Genomic DNA, 16,007 nt, shown 5'->3' on the forward strand with positions numbered 1-16,007 from the left:
CTGGAGTCCTTTAAAAATTAACTGCCTGTTTTTCTGTGCCTAGTGAGCCTTATCTCTCCTCCTTTCCCAGGCATTGTGAAGACCCTGTTTCTCTAGCTGTGCAGCTGCAAGGTCACTAGACAGATAAACTCAAGTCATAAAACATGTTTTTCCTTGAGAAGTAAGAAATGATGTAATGCATGTCTCAATTACTTGAATAACTGTCTTTGTTTCTTGCCTCTGTAATATGCTTCCCCCTGCACAGATCTCCCCCAGTCCCACGAAATGCTTAAAAGGTAATTAACTCTTTGTTCAGGGCTCAGTCCTTTGGATGTTAATCCAACTGGGCCAGTGCACCTAAATAATAAATATCCTCATGAACCCCATCAGTCTCTCTGATTTCTTATCAATTCCACTACACTACCACAACTCACCCAATATGAAATAACCTGAAGAGTCCTATAACTGTTAAAGAGACTGAATTTATAGCTTAAAAACTCCAGAAAGAGGCCAGGCATGGTGGCTCACGCCTGTAATCCCAGCACTTTGGGAGGTCAAGGTGCGTCGACTGCTTGAGGTCAGGAGCTTGAGACCAGCTTGGGCAACATGAGGAAGCCCTGTCTCTACAAAAAATACAAAAATTAGCCAGGGATGATGGTGCATACCTGTAGTCCCAGCTACTTGGAGGGGAGGGGAGGGGTGCTGAGGCAGGAAAATTGCCTGAGCCCTGGAGGTCAAGGCTGCAGTGAGCTGAGGTCACACCACTGCACTTCAGCCTGGGTGACAGAGCAGAACCCTCTCTCAAAAAAACACTCCAGAAAAGAGATGTTGAGACGAAGATGGTTTCACTGGAGAGTTCTACCAAACATTTAAAGAATTAACACCAATTCTACACAATCTCTTCCAGAAGGGAAGGTCTCCCTATTTCATTAAGCCAGTATTATGCTAATACCAAAACCAGACCAAGACAGTCCAAAATAAATTCTATGCACCAATATCCCTCATGTCTATAGACACAAAAATCCTTAACAAAATCATTAGCAAATAGGACTCAGCAATATAGAAAAATTACATGCCACTACCAAGTGAGATTTATTCCAGGTGTACAAGGCTAGTTCAACATTCAAAAAAAAAAAAAAAATGTGATCCACCATAATAGGCTAAAGAAAAAACCCCACATTTTATATTAATCTATGCAAAAAAGAACCTGACAAAATCCAACACTCATTCAAGATAAACACACAAAAATGGGAATAGAAGAGAGCTTTCTCAACTTGATAAAGGGTATCTATAAAAAACTTACAGTTAGCATAATACTCAAAATGGTAAAAGACTGCTCTCCCCCTTAGGTCCAAACAAGGCAAGGATGTCTGTTCTCACAGCTGCTATTCAAGGGTAACCGAAATATAGCCAGCTCAGTAAGGCACATAGATTAACAACTTGCCCAAGGTCACATACACTAGTAGGTAGTGGAACCGGGATTCAAACCCCAACAGTTAGGCTACAAAATTCAGTGTTTTTACGCACAACACTGTTATATATGCAACAAGAATAAGCAAGCCATTTGTACCATACATCAAAGTGGTTATCTACCTGCCATAGTATCAGAGCTGTATCCCCCCTTTCTTTATATTTCCCTAACCCCATAGTGTCAAATGAGCAGATGATGTAAGAAGACAAATGCACAAACCACAACTTGAACAGTTCCTGCAGCCTTCTGAAGCAAAGCCAGACCCTTTGTTCAAAGAAATAAATTACAGGAACTCCACTAAAAATTTAACAGTCACAAAATTCTTTCTTTTTTTTTTCTTTTTTTTTTAAAAAATAAAAGTCCCTAAACCTGACAAAAACAAGCAATGGGTAAAGGATTCCCTATTTAATAAATGGTGCTGGGAAAACTGGCTAGCCATAATCAGAAAACAGAAACTGGACCCCTTCCTTACACCTTATACAAAAATTAACTCAAGATGGATTAAGGACTTAAATGTAAAACCCAAAACCATAAAAACCCTAGAAGAAAACCTAGGCAGCAATGCCATTCAGGACACAGGCAAGGGCAAAGACTTCATGACAAAAAAACACCAAAAGCAACTGCAACAAAAGCCAAAATTGACAAATGGGATCTAATTCAACTAAAGAGCTTCTGCAACAGCTAAAGAAACTATCATCAAAGTGAACAGGCAGGCAACCTACAAAATGGGAGCAAAGTTTTGCAATCTACTCTTCTGACAAAGGGCTAATATCCAGAATCCACAAAGAACTTAAATTTACAAGAAAAACACAACCCCATCAAAAAGTGGGTGAAGGATATGAACAGACACATCTCAAAAGAAGACATTTATGCAGCCAACAAACATATGGAAAAAAAGCTCATCATCACTGGTCATTAGAGAAATGCAAATCAAAACCACAATGAGATACCATCTCATGCCAGTTAGAATGGTCCTTATTAAAAAGTCAGGAAACAACAGATGCTGGAGAGGATGTGGAGAAATAGGAACGCTTTTACACTGTTGGTGGGAGTGTAAATGAGTTCAACCATTGTGGAAGACAGTGTGGCGATTCCTCAAGGATCTAGAACCAGAAATACCATTTGAGCCAGCAATCTCATTACTGGGTATATACCCAAAGGATTATAAATCATTCTACTATAAAGACACATGCATACGTATGTTTATTGAGGTACTATTTACAGTAACAAAGACTTGGAACCAACCCAAATGCCCATCTATGATAGACTGGATAAAGAAAATGTGGCATATATACACCATAGAATACCATGCAGCCATAAAAAGTAATGAGTTCCTGTCCTTTGCAGGGACATGGATGAAGCTGGAAGCCATCATTCTAAGAAAACTAACACAGGAACAGAAAACCAAACACCATATGTTCTCACTCATAAGTGGGAGATGAACAATGAGAACACATGGACATAGGAAGGGGAACATCACACACCTCGGCCTGTCAGGGGGTGGGGGGCAAGGGGAGGGAGAGCATTAGGACAAATGCATGCAGGGTCTAAAACCTAGATGACAGGTTGACAGGTGCAGCAAACCACCATGGCACATATATACCTATGTAACAAACCTGCACGTTCTGCACTGCATCCCAGAACTCAAATTAAAAAAAAAAAAAAAAAAAAAAAAGTCCTGTCATATTCTTGCATCTCATACCAAAGGGAGTTAATAGTAAGCTCTTTCCTCTCTCTTCTCAACACCAACTCTCAAGCTCCAAATTAGACAAACCCCCACGAAGGAACAAACATTTGGACTGACAAACCCATGACCATCTTCCTCAAAACCCCACATGCAACTGGGCCACTTAGCTATTGCATTATACAGTTAAAAGATTCAATGTTAAGCCATTTATGAAACTTCAGACAGGTACTGCGGTGTGCGCCAGTAATACCAGTGACTCAGGAGTCTCAGATTGGAGGATCCCTTGAGTCCAGGAGCTCAAAATCAGTCTGAGCGACACAGCAAGACCCCATCTTTGAAAAACAAAAACAAAAAACCATGCTACCACTGTTTCCAAAGCATGATCCAAGGCACTGGCCCTGAAAATATAGGTTGCATATCCTTTATCCAAAATGCTTGGGACCAAAAGTGTTTTGGATTTTTTTTTTTTTTCCATTTTGGAATATCTGCATTGCACTCACTGACTGTTAAGTCCCTAATCTGAAAATCCCGAACCAGCATTTTTTTGTGTTACGTCGGTGCTCAAAGTTTCAGATTGTGGAGCATTTCAGATTAGGGATGCTCAACCTGTACGCTAAAAAAAAAAAGGATTGAGGAACATTTCTATATTTACCTCTTAAGGCCAGCAAAGGAATTTGGTATGCCCACAGGCACATCAGTCTTGTTTGAACACTGTGATCTACAGTCCTTCTAGAAGGGAGAATTCAGTATTAAATATAGCATTGTTCTAGGAATTGCTCAGGATTCTCAATGGAGAAATTTTCATTTAAGAAAAAAAATGGAGTCATGCAACACAAGTAATTGATATCTTAAATCCAAGTGTCCTTTTAAAATTCTGCTTTAATAACTTAGGGAGGACGTCCTTTAAATAAAGTAGACCAACCTTCAAAACACAGGCCAACCCATTATTTTCTGCCTCTTCTCTTGCCAGCAGAGCTTTCGTTACCCTTCAAGTAAGTTGAATTCACACCTCTTTATAACTGAGCATCTTTATCCACTGGCACAATTTCAAAGTACTCGGCCCTAAGCATCGCAATTAGTGTTAGGTATTTTATGTATCATTTGACACTCTTCCAAACATTTTATTGGACATTCCACCCAACGACACAGTGTGTGGGATTTTAGCATCATTAGCACCTTCATGGAGAGGGAAAAATTAAGGTGTGTGTAAAACTACCCAGAGTCAAGTCAGTTCAGGAATCTAGAACATGTTACTGGCTCTTACCAGCTCCTTTTGAATCTGTGGCTTAGCACGTAAACACATTTATCAACAGCATCACCACTACCTAGCTCGGTGGCTCCTTCCGGAACACAGATGACAGTGTCAATTTAATGAAATCCAGGCCCACCACACCTCAGGGCCACAGAGCTGTTTTTCCTGGGGTCTGGAAAAGTGCCTAGTTGTGAGGGTTTTCAAGAGCATTTGTGCATGGTTTACATACTTGGTTTGCAGATTCAATTGAGGAGGTTTCCTGACTTTTGAAAAGAACTGAGTCTATAACTACCACGAAATGGTGGTCGGAGCCACAGCGCACACCAGCAGGCTTAGGTTACAACTGCAGTGAAATAGTGAATTAAAACACCTGGAATATGCAGAGACTCCAAAAACTAAACTCAGTAATAACTTTATTGATGTTTTTAGACAGATATCAGTAACTTTATAACTAATCTTTATATGTGAAAGATTAGTATAACTGTGGTGATCACAATTAAAATGATAAAGCCCATAATTTCAAACCTTCTGGATACCAAGTCCAAAATCAAAAGCTCTAACTTTTTAAAGCTATTAGAGAACACAGCATTTTAATCTTTATCTCCTGAGAAGGTAGCTAAGGCCTGAAACTGCCAATTCAAATACAACGGAGTAAAGTACATACTAAGAGGATGAGAAGATTCCCAACTGGTAACTCCCCCACTGCAAATGCAAAAGTGACTTTCTCAAAAAAAAAAAAAAAAAAAAAAAAAGAGAGAGACAGATTGACTGACTACCGGTTATTAAATTAGAATGTCTCACGCAGGGCTTCTGATTACTTGAAAAAGTACTCCTCCCTTGTTAGCAAGGATGGGGGTCGCTCCTAGTGCCTTGATCATGGAGTCAATTTCTTAAACACCTATCATCCCTTCCAAAGCATTTTAAACAATACTGAACTACCCAATGAGAACTAGATGAGGATTACAGATATAAAGTGGAAACTAAAATCTTACCATATGCTACCTCCATAGGTTTAAGGAAATCGGTATGACTTGGAAACTACAATCTAAAAAGAATCATTATGGTTTACTCAATTTTTTAATGGCAAGCTCACAAAACTAATTCCCCGAAACGTGAGGTTATTCAGCCTGGAGTCATATGGAGCATAATCTGTGCAATTAAGAATCTTTTGCAGAGTTGGGACAAGAGGATTTAAAAAAAAAAAAGTCACAAAGCAAAAGAGCATGCCAAAGGCAGGCAATGCCAACAAGGGATCTCCCGGAAGCAGTCCATAAAATATTTTCAAACACAATTAACGCATGAGAATTCCTATGTAAAGCACACAAAAAGTCTTCCCCCAAAGCTGTCAAATCCTGAGTCCAGGTGCTTCCTGGCTACTGGGAAGCACAAGGAATAAATTGGGGCAAGAGGAAAAACCCGGTAGAAATTGACCGTGTATGTGTTGATACAGAGTTTAGACTTCATCCATGGGGTAACAGGGACCCACGGAAGGGTTTTTAAATGGGAAAAGGACAGGGATCCTGTTGTGTTCCTAATGATCGAGCCCATCCCCAAATGGAGACAAATGGGGAGATTGTAGCCAGGAAACTAAAGTAAGGAACAGGTGGTGAGCAACAAATTTGAGAACACTGGCAGGCAGAAGCTGCAGGACTTAATGACTGACTAGGCTGACTGGTTGGGCTGAGTGAGGTAGGTGTGCCAAAGGTTTCGGACAAGTTTTCGTTGCTGTTGTTTTAAATGAGGAACCTACTAGAGGAGTTCTCATACTTTAATCAGCAACAGAATTACTGTGAGGAAGATGATTAAAAATGCAAAATCCAGGAACTCACCCCCCTCCACCAACTGTGATTCAGTCCGTGTAGAGTAGGGCCCAAGCATGCATTCCCCACTCCCAGTCATCAGCCCCGAAAGGCTTCATTGTTAAAGCAACGGCGTCTGCGCCTGCGGTGTTATCACAATGGAGGATTAAAGTATAGTGGGACGGGATAATAATGCTGAAGGAGGGGGAGGAAGGAAGCTTTCTCTACTCTTGAGAAAGCTAAATGCAATCTGAACTACATTGTTTAGGTTTTATTATTTAGACAGTTATAGCTATTTAAAACACACAAAGAAGACATGCTTCCACCAGAAGGCAGCTCAAATACAGGGGAGCGTGGGAGCTAGTTAAAAAGGGCGATGGTTCAGGAAATCAGGGAGGGAAGGTCACCTCAAACCACAGGCTCAGTTGAGTAGGAAGCGATGACCAAGCTCCTAACAGACCCCAGTGCCAACCTTAGAGAAAGACAGGGCCCATCCTCCTTCCCTGCCTAACAATTTGTGGGCATAACTGACACTTCCAAGAAGGACCAGGGAAATTTTGCTGATGATCTGTCATCCAAATTACTGATCCAAATGGTCTAGTATGAATTTAAACCAGGGTTTCTCTGGGCACTAAGGACATTTTGGGCTGTCAATGCTGTTGGGGAGTTGTCCTGTGCACTGCAGGACGTACTAGATGCTAGTAGCATCTCCCCAGTTGTGACAACCAAAAATGTCTCCAGAAATTGCCAGATGTCACCCACAGAGGGAAGCACCCACATTGAGAATCACCGCCTTAAACTACGAGGCTTCAGAATCGTGGAAGCAGAACCAGCCTTCCAATCAAACACATGGCTTTGAATTCCAGCTCTGCCACTCAAAAAGTAAAAAACCTCAGGTAGGCCTATTTATTTGTCTTTAAAATAGGGAGAACAAGACCTACCACGGGTTATTCTGAGGATTTACCTAAAATAATGCACAAAGCACTCAGGGCAACACCTAGCCCCTGTGGCAATTACTAAGTACAACTTTTATGTTTTCAAAGATTTCAAAGAGCCGCTTTTGTTTTTTGAAGAGGAACTAGGGACATGTGCCTCCAGCATTGGCCTTGGGTGAAAACCTACACCCCCTAAAAGGAACACACAATCTACAGAACAGGCTGCCTCAGTCCTCCCCCTCCCCAGCCTGGGGGTCTGAACCTGGGGTCCATGGATGCCCAAGTAGTCAGTGGATACAATTCAGGGGACCTGTGAACTTGAATGGAAAAAAAACCACACAGACTTCTTTTTTTTTTTTTTTTTTTTTTTGAGACGGAGTCTCGCTCGGTCGCCCAGGTTGGAGTGCAGTGGTGCGATCTGGGCTCACTGCAAGCTCCGCCTCCAGGGTTTATGCCATTCTCCTGCCTCAGCCTCCTGAGTAGTTGGGACTGGCTAGTTTTTTGTATTTTTTAGTAGAGACGGGGTTTCACCGTGTTAGCCAGGATGGTCTTGATCTCCTGACCTCGTGATCCGCCCGTCTCGGCCTCCCAAAGTGCTGGGATTACAGGCTTGAGCCACTGCGACCGGCCGACTTATTTTCACTAATAGAAATTTAGCACTTTCTTCAGTTATGCTTGGAGGCCAAAAATCACACATTGTCAACTACACCTGGTCATTGTCACAAAAATCAGGTTTTTCTCCTTGCCTAACAATTTGTTAAATATCAGTTTTGCTCAGGTCTACTTTGAGATTATGAAAGTTATTAGCCTTGCTGCTACATCTTATTTGATGTGTTAATAAAGAAGCACATGGGCTGGGCACGGTGGCTCACACCTGTAACCCCAGCACTTTGGGAGGCCAATGAGAGTGGATCACGAGGTCAGGAGTTCAAGACCAGCCTGGCCAACATGGTGAAACCTCGTCTCTACTAAAAATACAAAAATTTGCCGGGCATGGTGGTGCGTGCGTGCCTGTAACCCCAGCTACTCCAGAGGCTGAGGCAGGAGAATTGCTTGAACCTGGGAGGCGGAGGTTGCAGTGAGATTATGCCATTATTACACTCCAGCTCTGGGCGACAGAGCAAGACTGGGGGGTGGGGAGTGGGGGAGAAGTGAAGCACATGTTACCATACCACACATCTGGGGGTTTTGTATTTTTAACACGGTATTTTTAATTGGGTTATTGTATGCATTTAAAATTCGTACTCTGAGAAGAGGTCCACAGGCTTCCCTGATGCGGGTCAAAGGTACAACAGAACCCCCTACCCCAAACCTTCTCTGCTAAGCCCATAATTCCCAAGTAGCCTTCTGTTCTTAAATTATTAAACAAGATTTGTTATAAAATTTGTGAATTTGAGCGACACAAATCACTTTGTTTCCCTGCACAAATCATATAGCAATGGTCCAAAGGACAGACCTAACAGTATCTGCCATGTTTCTGAATTCAGGACCATCCTCATAATTCTACAAGGTAATTGAGTGTCTCACTTTCCCCTAATTGACGTGAACCAGCATTCCACCTTTACCGTAACATAAATTTGATCTATTTAATCGGCATATACCAAATATCTACCATGTACCAGAGCTGTCTCCAGGATGCAGACCCTGGTGGAGGTCTGCCTTCAAAAGATATGCCCAGCCCAGGGGAAAAAATGGACGTGGGATTGACAGACCTTTTCAGAGCTGGCTGGCCTGTTAGAGACATTCCACTCCAACATGGCGAGAAGAGGCTATAGACACTCACTCACCACCGTTTTTGTGTGTGAGTTTTTGTTTTTTTGAGAGTCTCTCTGCAGCCCAGGCTGGAGTGCAGTGGCACAATCTGGGCTCAGTGCAACCTCCACCTCCCTGGTTCAAGCAATTTTCTTGCCTCAGCCTCCAGAGTAGCTGGGACTACAGGCAAGGGCCACCAACTCCCAGCTGATTTTTGTATTTTTAGTAGAGATGGGGTTTCATCATGTTGGCCAGGTTGGTCTCAAACTCCTGTCCTCAGATGATCTGTCCACCTCGGCCTCCCAAAGTGCTGGGATTATAGGCGTGAGTCACCACACCTGGCCCTTGTTTTTGAGAGAGTTTCACGCCATTGTCCAGGCTGGAGTGCAGTCTCGACTTCCTGGGCTCAGGGGATCTCCCGCCTCAGCCTCCCAACTAGCTGGGACTACAGGTACAGAAAACCCACCACACCTGGCTTTTTTTTGGAGACAGGTTTTTCCCATGTTGTCCAGGCTGGTCTTGAACTCTTGGGCTCAAGCACTTCGCCCACCTCAGCCTCCCAGAGTGCTGGGATTACAGGCATGCGGCATCGCGCCCGGCCTCTCACTCACCCTCTGGATACCCAGGCATCCTGCCTAGCACATGGGGCTAGGAACAGACCAGGATTCCTCCACCAGCTCAGATATGCCTACACTATCTAAACATGGGACAAGTTTATTCCTGTTAGCCTCAGGCTAAGTCACAAAATGGTTTTTGGGCTCAAGGGTCCTTAGAGTCCAATACTTCACTTACAAGATGACCACAGATGAGTTGTTTTGTTAAAAGCAAAAATAAAAATGTCCTGGGTTACACCTCATCAGCCAGAACACTAAACCAGCACCACCGAGCCCCATCTACAGTTGCTCTTGGTGGGCTGGTGGCTGCTGCGCTCCCAACACAGTAACAACATAACAACTAAGTGGTTCGAGTTTAATTCCACTAAAATCACATCATGGAACTGGAACATTAGAAAGGATTACTGACAAACGGGGAAAAGAAGAACATGAATCCAGGCTCCACAGGCATTTGACTCACCCTTGAGTCACGTCCAATATTCACATGCCAAGAGTAATGCCTTTTGACTCATTATCAATTAAATGTTTTTGGAGACCTCACAAGTCGATTTTTCACCAAGCTCCCCTTACTAAAAACTACACGAACTTAGATCCCAATCTAGCCACGATCTCTTTATTTTTCAAATGTGGATACTGACAGTAAGGTCGACGTGCTTCACCCCAAATAAAGTGATGGGAGAGAATACAATATGAATTGGAGTTCTTATGCCCAGAACACTTGTAATGACTCAAGGTCTGACAGATGCGTACATACACACATTCCCCACCCTCCCACGCACGTAATATTTCTTTCTAGAATGTTCACCTTGCCATCAAAGCTTTCTCATCTTTAAGAACAGATGGGGAATTAAAATATTAACAGCTTATGTTTCACCTTTCCCTCTTAAGGTTCTATTCTGCTCTACACACGTCTTTATCATCAATCTTTTTACTTCCTCTTTGCACAACTAAATTATTAAGATGCCACTTCCACACCTTTCCAATTTAGAAAAGGCCAGTTTCTCCTCCTGCCTCCCACACTAGGGATCCATGGTTCTCCTGGACAGTGTCAGCCCAAAGTGTTAAAAATCTCTTAGTTTTTCTTCATTCGCTTTTTTCCCACTTTAACAAAACAACAAAAACATCCCATTGTGAACCAACACTTCAAGAGGCTAAATCTAAATTTGGCCAAGGAGGTTTAAGGACAAAGGGAAGTGCCAGAGTCTCTGGGCCCCATGCTGAGATCACCCTCCTCAAAGCATAAAAGAAAACCCATGAACAGGCCGGACACAGTGGCTCATGCCTGTAATCCCAGCCCTCTGGAAGGCTGAGGCAGGCGGATCACTTGATGCCAGGAGTTTGAGACCAGCCTGGCCAACATGGTGAAACCCCGTCTCTACTAAAAAAAAAAAAAAATAATTACAAAAATTAGCTGGGCATGGTGGCTCAAGTCTGTAATCCTGGCTACTTGGTAGGCTGAGGCACAAGAATTGTTTGAACCCAGGAGGTGGAGGTTGCAGTGAGCTGAGATCGTGCCACTGCACTCCACCCTGGGCGACAGAGTGAGACTCCATCTCAGAGGAAAAAAAGAAAGTTAAGAAAATCCATGGACGATAAATACAGGTGAGTGTTCACAAGGTGCTCACAACAGGGACACTTCCCAGACTCACCCCTTACTAGTTGGGTGACCATAATACACTATTTCTCCTCACCGCTAAATTCAGTATGCCAGAGCTTTCATTAACCATTCAGCCCTAGGACTGGCAGGGTAATTAATGAAACCTTGGCTCTTCAGCTCCATCACTCAAGCACCATTTTATCTCTAGCAGTCTCCCTGCCCTACATCCTTACCTAAGAAATGTGGGGACTAAAATTAACATGCTTTGTTTTCTCCAAGTCACTTCAGACCACCTAAATACACTGATATTGCTTTAAAACCCTACAGTGTGCTCCACAGCTACTCCCTTAAGAGTAAAAACCCGAACAGGTGTACATGGTTTTTTTTTTTTCTTTTTAATGGACGGGGAAGACTCAGAAAGGTTAACATAAACCAAAGGTCACACGCAGAGCCCATCAGGAAGAAGCCAGACTCAAACCTAGGTGTTGCTCCAAATCCTCAGTCTTTACTAAATCTTGCGCGTTCAGAGATCCTTTAAATTTGAGGGAGAAAATGCAAAGTGAGTACTCAGAAATTCAGAAAGAAAAAGTCAGCGTTAAAAATGGTAAGAGAAAAGCCTGCTCTATCCAATTCGAGGAAAACTGTGGGAAAACCAAGGTATGAGCGAGACACTCCAAGTGGAACCTATGGGAAGTGCAGATTCAAGTCTGCGGCAGTCACAGGTTTAAAAGCCACCAGAAAAAGAAAGGGCAGTTCTATCTTTCCCGCGACTCCCACCCCCACGACAGAGGCATCCCGAGAAAAGAAGCCTGCAAAGTATCACCCCCCTTCAAATTTCCTGCACACAGTTCCGACTTTAGCAGGCCTCTCTCTTCTGGTCGGCTTTTTTTTTTTTTTTTTTTTTGAGACAAGGTCTTGCTCTGTCGCCCAGGCTGGAGTGCAATGGCGCGATCTTGGCTCACTACAACCTCCGCTTCCCGGGTTTCAGCGATTCTCCTGCCTCAGCCTCCCGAGTAGCTAGGATTACAGGCGCCCGCCACCACTCCCGGCTAATTTTTGTATTTTTAGAAGAGACGGGGTTTCACCATGTTGGCCAGCGTGGTCTCGAACTCCTGACCTCGTGATCTGCCCGCCTCGGTCTCCCAAAATGCTGGGATTACAGGCGTGAGCCACCGCGCCCGGCGGACTCTTTTGATAGCTCCCCGATTCGGGGTGTAAACGATTCCCGCGCCCAGACCTCATGCCTCCCCACCCCCAATAATAATAATCGTTTCCTTTTCCCGTCCCCCAGTTCCTTTCCGGGGTATCCGTCTCCTACGCAGTCGGCTGAGAATTCTGCAAGCGCTGCGCGTCCGCAGACCTTTCCACAGCCCCATCTCCCTGCGAGGGGAAACCCCCGCCCCCAAGAGGGAAATTTACCCGCCTGCAAGAACAGGAAAAGGTCGCGCGGGCAGCCCCGCTCGGCGCACGCCCCCAGCCCGGGCTTGCCGCGCGGGTCACGCCTCGCTCCGCCGCAATCCCTACAACCCTCGTCCCATGGGGGGTCTGCCCGCGCCCGGCAGCCCGGGGAATCCCCGAGCGGGAGTGCGAAGGCGGCGAGCCCGCGTGGGAGCGCGGGTGGACGGCCAGGGCCCGGAAGGGCGGCGCGGCTGGCGGGCACCCGGGACTGCCCCTCCAGGCCCCGAGCTGCGGCCGGGACCGAGCGTGGCGCGAGCAGGAGCGCGGCCTCCGCCCGGCCGCCGGTGCACGCGGCCCCGCAGCGCGCTGTGCGCGGCAGCCCGGGAGACTGCGGCGCCGCGCGGGCCGCCCGCATTGTTCGGCCCGCGGCGCACGCCCCGCCCGACCCCGGCCCCAGCTCGCCAGGCGGCGGGAGCGGCGGGGATGGCCGCGCAGGTGGCGGCGGGCGCCCTCACCTTTGGCGCCGAGCATGAAGTCGAGCGTGCTGTGCCGTGCTGCTGCCATAGTGAGGCGAGGCCCTGTGCCATGCCTGGGGGAGCGGCCGCGGGAGACTGAGGGGCCGCGCGGCGTGTCAGGCTGCGGCCGGCGGGGAGTGCGCTGCGCCCGGGGAGGCCAGGACTAGGAGGTGGGAGGGGCCGCCGGGAGAGACCCGGGGCGCGGGGGCGGGGCCGGTCCCGCCTCCGGGAGGGAGGAAGCCAGGACGCCTCCAGCCCCGAACTTGGAGCGCCGGGTGTGAGGCCTCGCTAATGGTGGAAACGTGGGCGCCGTGCTCCCCGGCGTGCGTCACCAATGGCCGCGCCCTGCTCCAAGGCTCGCGCGGCCGCTCCCGCCATCCGTTAGGTCACCTTAGGTTTAAACAGCGCAGCAGGACTTCCGGGGGGCCCACCCCCTACGCTTCCCCACACACCTCTCCCCAAGCCAAGGCCCCTCTTATTTCCTGGCGGAGTCGGGAAAATCAAATGAGATCCACCCCTGTAGTCTAAGAGTACTGCCTGGCTTTTCTTACAATGCTGCAGTTAAACCCATTCGGATTATTACCATTATTAGCAAGGGTCTGCTTTGCATTTGAGGACTGAATAGAAAGCGCTTGGGCATTTACGTTGTCTACGTTTTCACGCAAAATAAGAAAGAGGGAGAAGCCCGTAAGAGGACAGCATTGCTGTTAATATTGAATTAGGAAACTGCGGACTCCGGAGTTCCTCGTCTAGCAGGACTCCATCACTGGCGCCTCTATTCATGGCAATAGCCTTTGCGGTGGGCTTATTTTTGACACTGGGGTTATGGCTGCTGTTCAACAAAATAATGGCAAAGGGGAGAGAGCATGAGCGTCTGAACTAAAAGTATTCTTTATTGCACTGACAACATCCCTGGGCAAATGCCTCCATCATCCTGTCAGGCTTTTGTGCCTCTCACGGCCACAGGAATTGCTGTAATGGTTAGACAAAATTTAAATCAATGAACTCGTGGGCCTCCACAAAAGCAACGAAGAACCTGGATATTAAATTCATCTCTCCCCCAGGCAACAGCTGTTTTGCTGAGTTCTTCACCCTTCTACAAAAACTGGGCAGTGCCTTCACAAGTGTTCAACAAGGGTCTGTTGAACAGACCTTTCTCTGTTAAGAACTGGATCTTTTTCTAGGACCTGCATTAATTTTTGTCTACCCATGGCCACCTGTTTGTTATTCTGCATGTCTTCCTTTCTTCTGTGTGTCCTAGGTTCTCAATTTTGTTAGCTATTGCAATTCTCATCCTTCAGTTATCTATGTCAGTCTGCAGCTCCTCTTTCTTCCTAGGATGTTCTCCACTTCTTGCCATTCCTCTGGAGTCAGGTCACTGACAATAGAGTTGTCTTTGTCCTGCATGTTGCAGGGGCAGTCGGGCTCCATGGGCCTCAGGTGTGCCTTTCCCCACTCAGCACCAGTGTGGGCCTCACGTCAAAAGGACCCTGCATTTGGTTTAATTCTCTGTTGCCATCTTGAAATTCTTAATTCTTGAACGAGGGGCCCCATGTTTTTATTTTGCACTTGGCCTGCAAACTATGTAGCTGGTTATGCTCTGCAGCTTGTGTCTGGCAGCACAGGTGGCCCTAGGCCTCAGGCTTGAAATCTCATCCCCAGCACTTGTACCTCACCTTGTTTCCTGCAAGGTACAAAGTAGGGATGAAAATCCTGAGATGCTTTGCTTAACTTATCAGACAGCCGTAACAAAAGTGGAGTTTAACAAATGCGTCATTGGCTGGGCATGGCTCATGCCTGTAATCCTGACACTTTGGGAGGCCGAAGCAGGTGGATTGCTTGAGGCCCGGAGTTGGAGACCAGCCTGGTCAACATGGTAAAATCCCATCTCCACCTAAAATACAAAAATTAACTGGGCTTGGTGGCACACGCCTGTAATCCCAACTACTTGGGAAGCTGAGGCATGAGAATCACTTGAACCTAGGAAGTGGAGGTTGCAGTGAGCCGAGATCATGCCACTGCACTCCAGACTGGGTAACAGAGCAAGACTGTCTTAAAAAACAAACAAAAAAACCACAACAAATGCTTCATGATGTTAGCACAACATCAGAGTTAAATTGGCCTCGATATGGAACCAACATTGTTGGGGTAACATTAGGAGTTATTGCAAGGATGTTCCCAATGCACGTCCTACTTACCAGTAACATAATCCTGCTCGAGGCCTCTTTTAAACACTCCAATTGAGCTGTGAGTATCTATTTGGATTTGGGAACATGTTCTCATTACCTGAGTTTTATAATCTAGGCCCTTGGCTTCCAGGCCTGTTTCAGGACTAATAATCATGTTGTTGTGGTAATTGTGTTACAGTCGACCAGTGGATCCTGTGCAGAGTCTTAAATACTGCACAGCTGTTATCAGACACGTCAGCAACTCGTCCTGCAACAAAAGACTCAGCAGAGACTAGATTTACCCTAGTCCGACTAGAGCCTGCATTCTTGAGACAGTCTTGCCAATGGTGAAAATGTGGATATCGTGGATTCGTGTCCTGCAGCCTGCCGCTGACTGCTCTTGCCAGAAAAGTAAGACTGAGAAAGAGTAAAGCAGTCCTGCCTTCACGGAGCTGGCCAGGCACTCACAGTTGTGCCTGGGTGTCCTGTTGAACAGAAACAACTCCCGAGAACACCAACATCAGGCAAGGCCACTCTATGACAAGGAGGGTACAAAACACAAACAAGACCACTCTGTAATCATGTCTGAACACGGAGAAAACATAAGCCTTGTCCAAACCACAAATGTGACCAAACACCACCTCAGCCCCCAATCCTGGCTAATATGAGTGACTGCTGCTTCTTTACCAACCACAGCTGTAGTCTGGCTCTAATTTTCTCTGCTTCTAGAGAACATTTGTTAAACCATCCAATCATAGAATTCCCCCCACCCCCACCCCCCGCACCAGCTTCCAATCCAGAGCAACGCCTGGCTTCCCTAAACGCTCCCCAAAACCACCT

General features: G+C 46.0%; 1 protein-coding gene across 3 annotated transcripts in view; it reads right to left on the reverse strand.

The window, feature by feature from the left end:
• SMS (spermine synthase) overlaps positions 1-16,007 on the reverse strand; it is a 99,012-nt gene that overhangs the window by 43,416 nt on the left and 39,589 nt on the right. The window contains exon 1 of one of the 3 annotated variants that reach the window (XM_003917490.2): positions 13,000-13,296. The exons of 1 other annotated variant lie outside the window; for it this stretch is intronic. In XM_003917490.2, coding sequence (XP_003917539.1) covers positions 13,000-13,048 — 49 coding nt within the window. In that variant the 5' untranslated portion in view covers positions 13,049-13,296. Of the gene's footprint in view, positions 1-12,505; positions 12,915-12,999; positions 13,297-16,007 lie in introns of those variants that run through there. One more of the 3 variants, XM_031660474.1, reaches the window with a different exon arrangement.

The sequence above is a fragment of the Papio anubis genome, chromosome X (genome assembly GCF_008728515.1).
Source record: "Papio anubis isolate 15944 chromosome X, Panubis1.0, whole genome shotgun sequence".
In the NCBI taxonomy this organism is placed as follows: domain Eukaryota; kingdom Metazoa; phylum Chordata; class Mammalia; order Primates; family Cercopithecidae; genus Papio; species Papio anubis.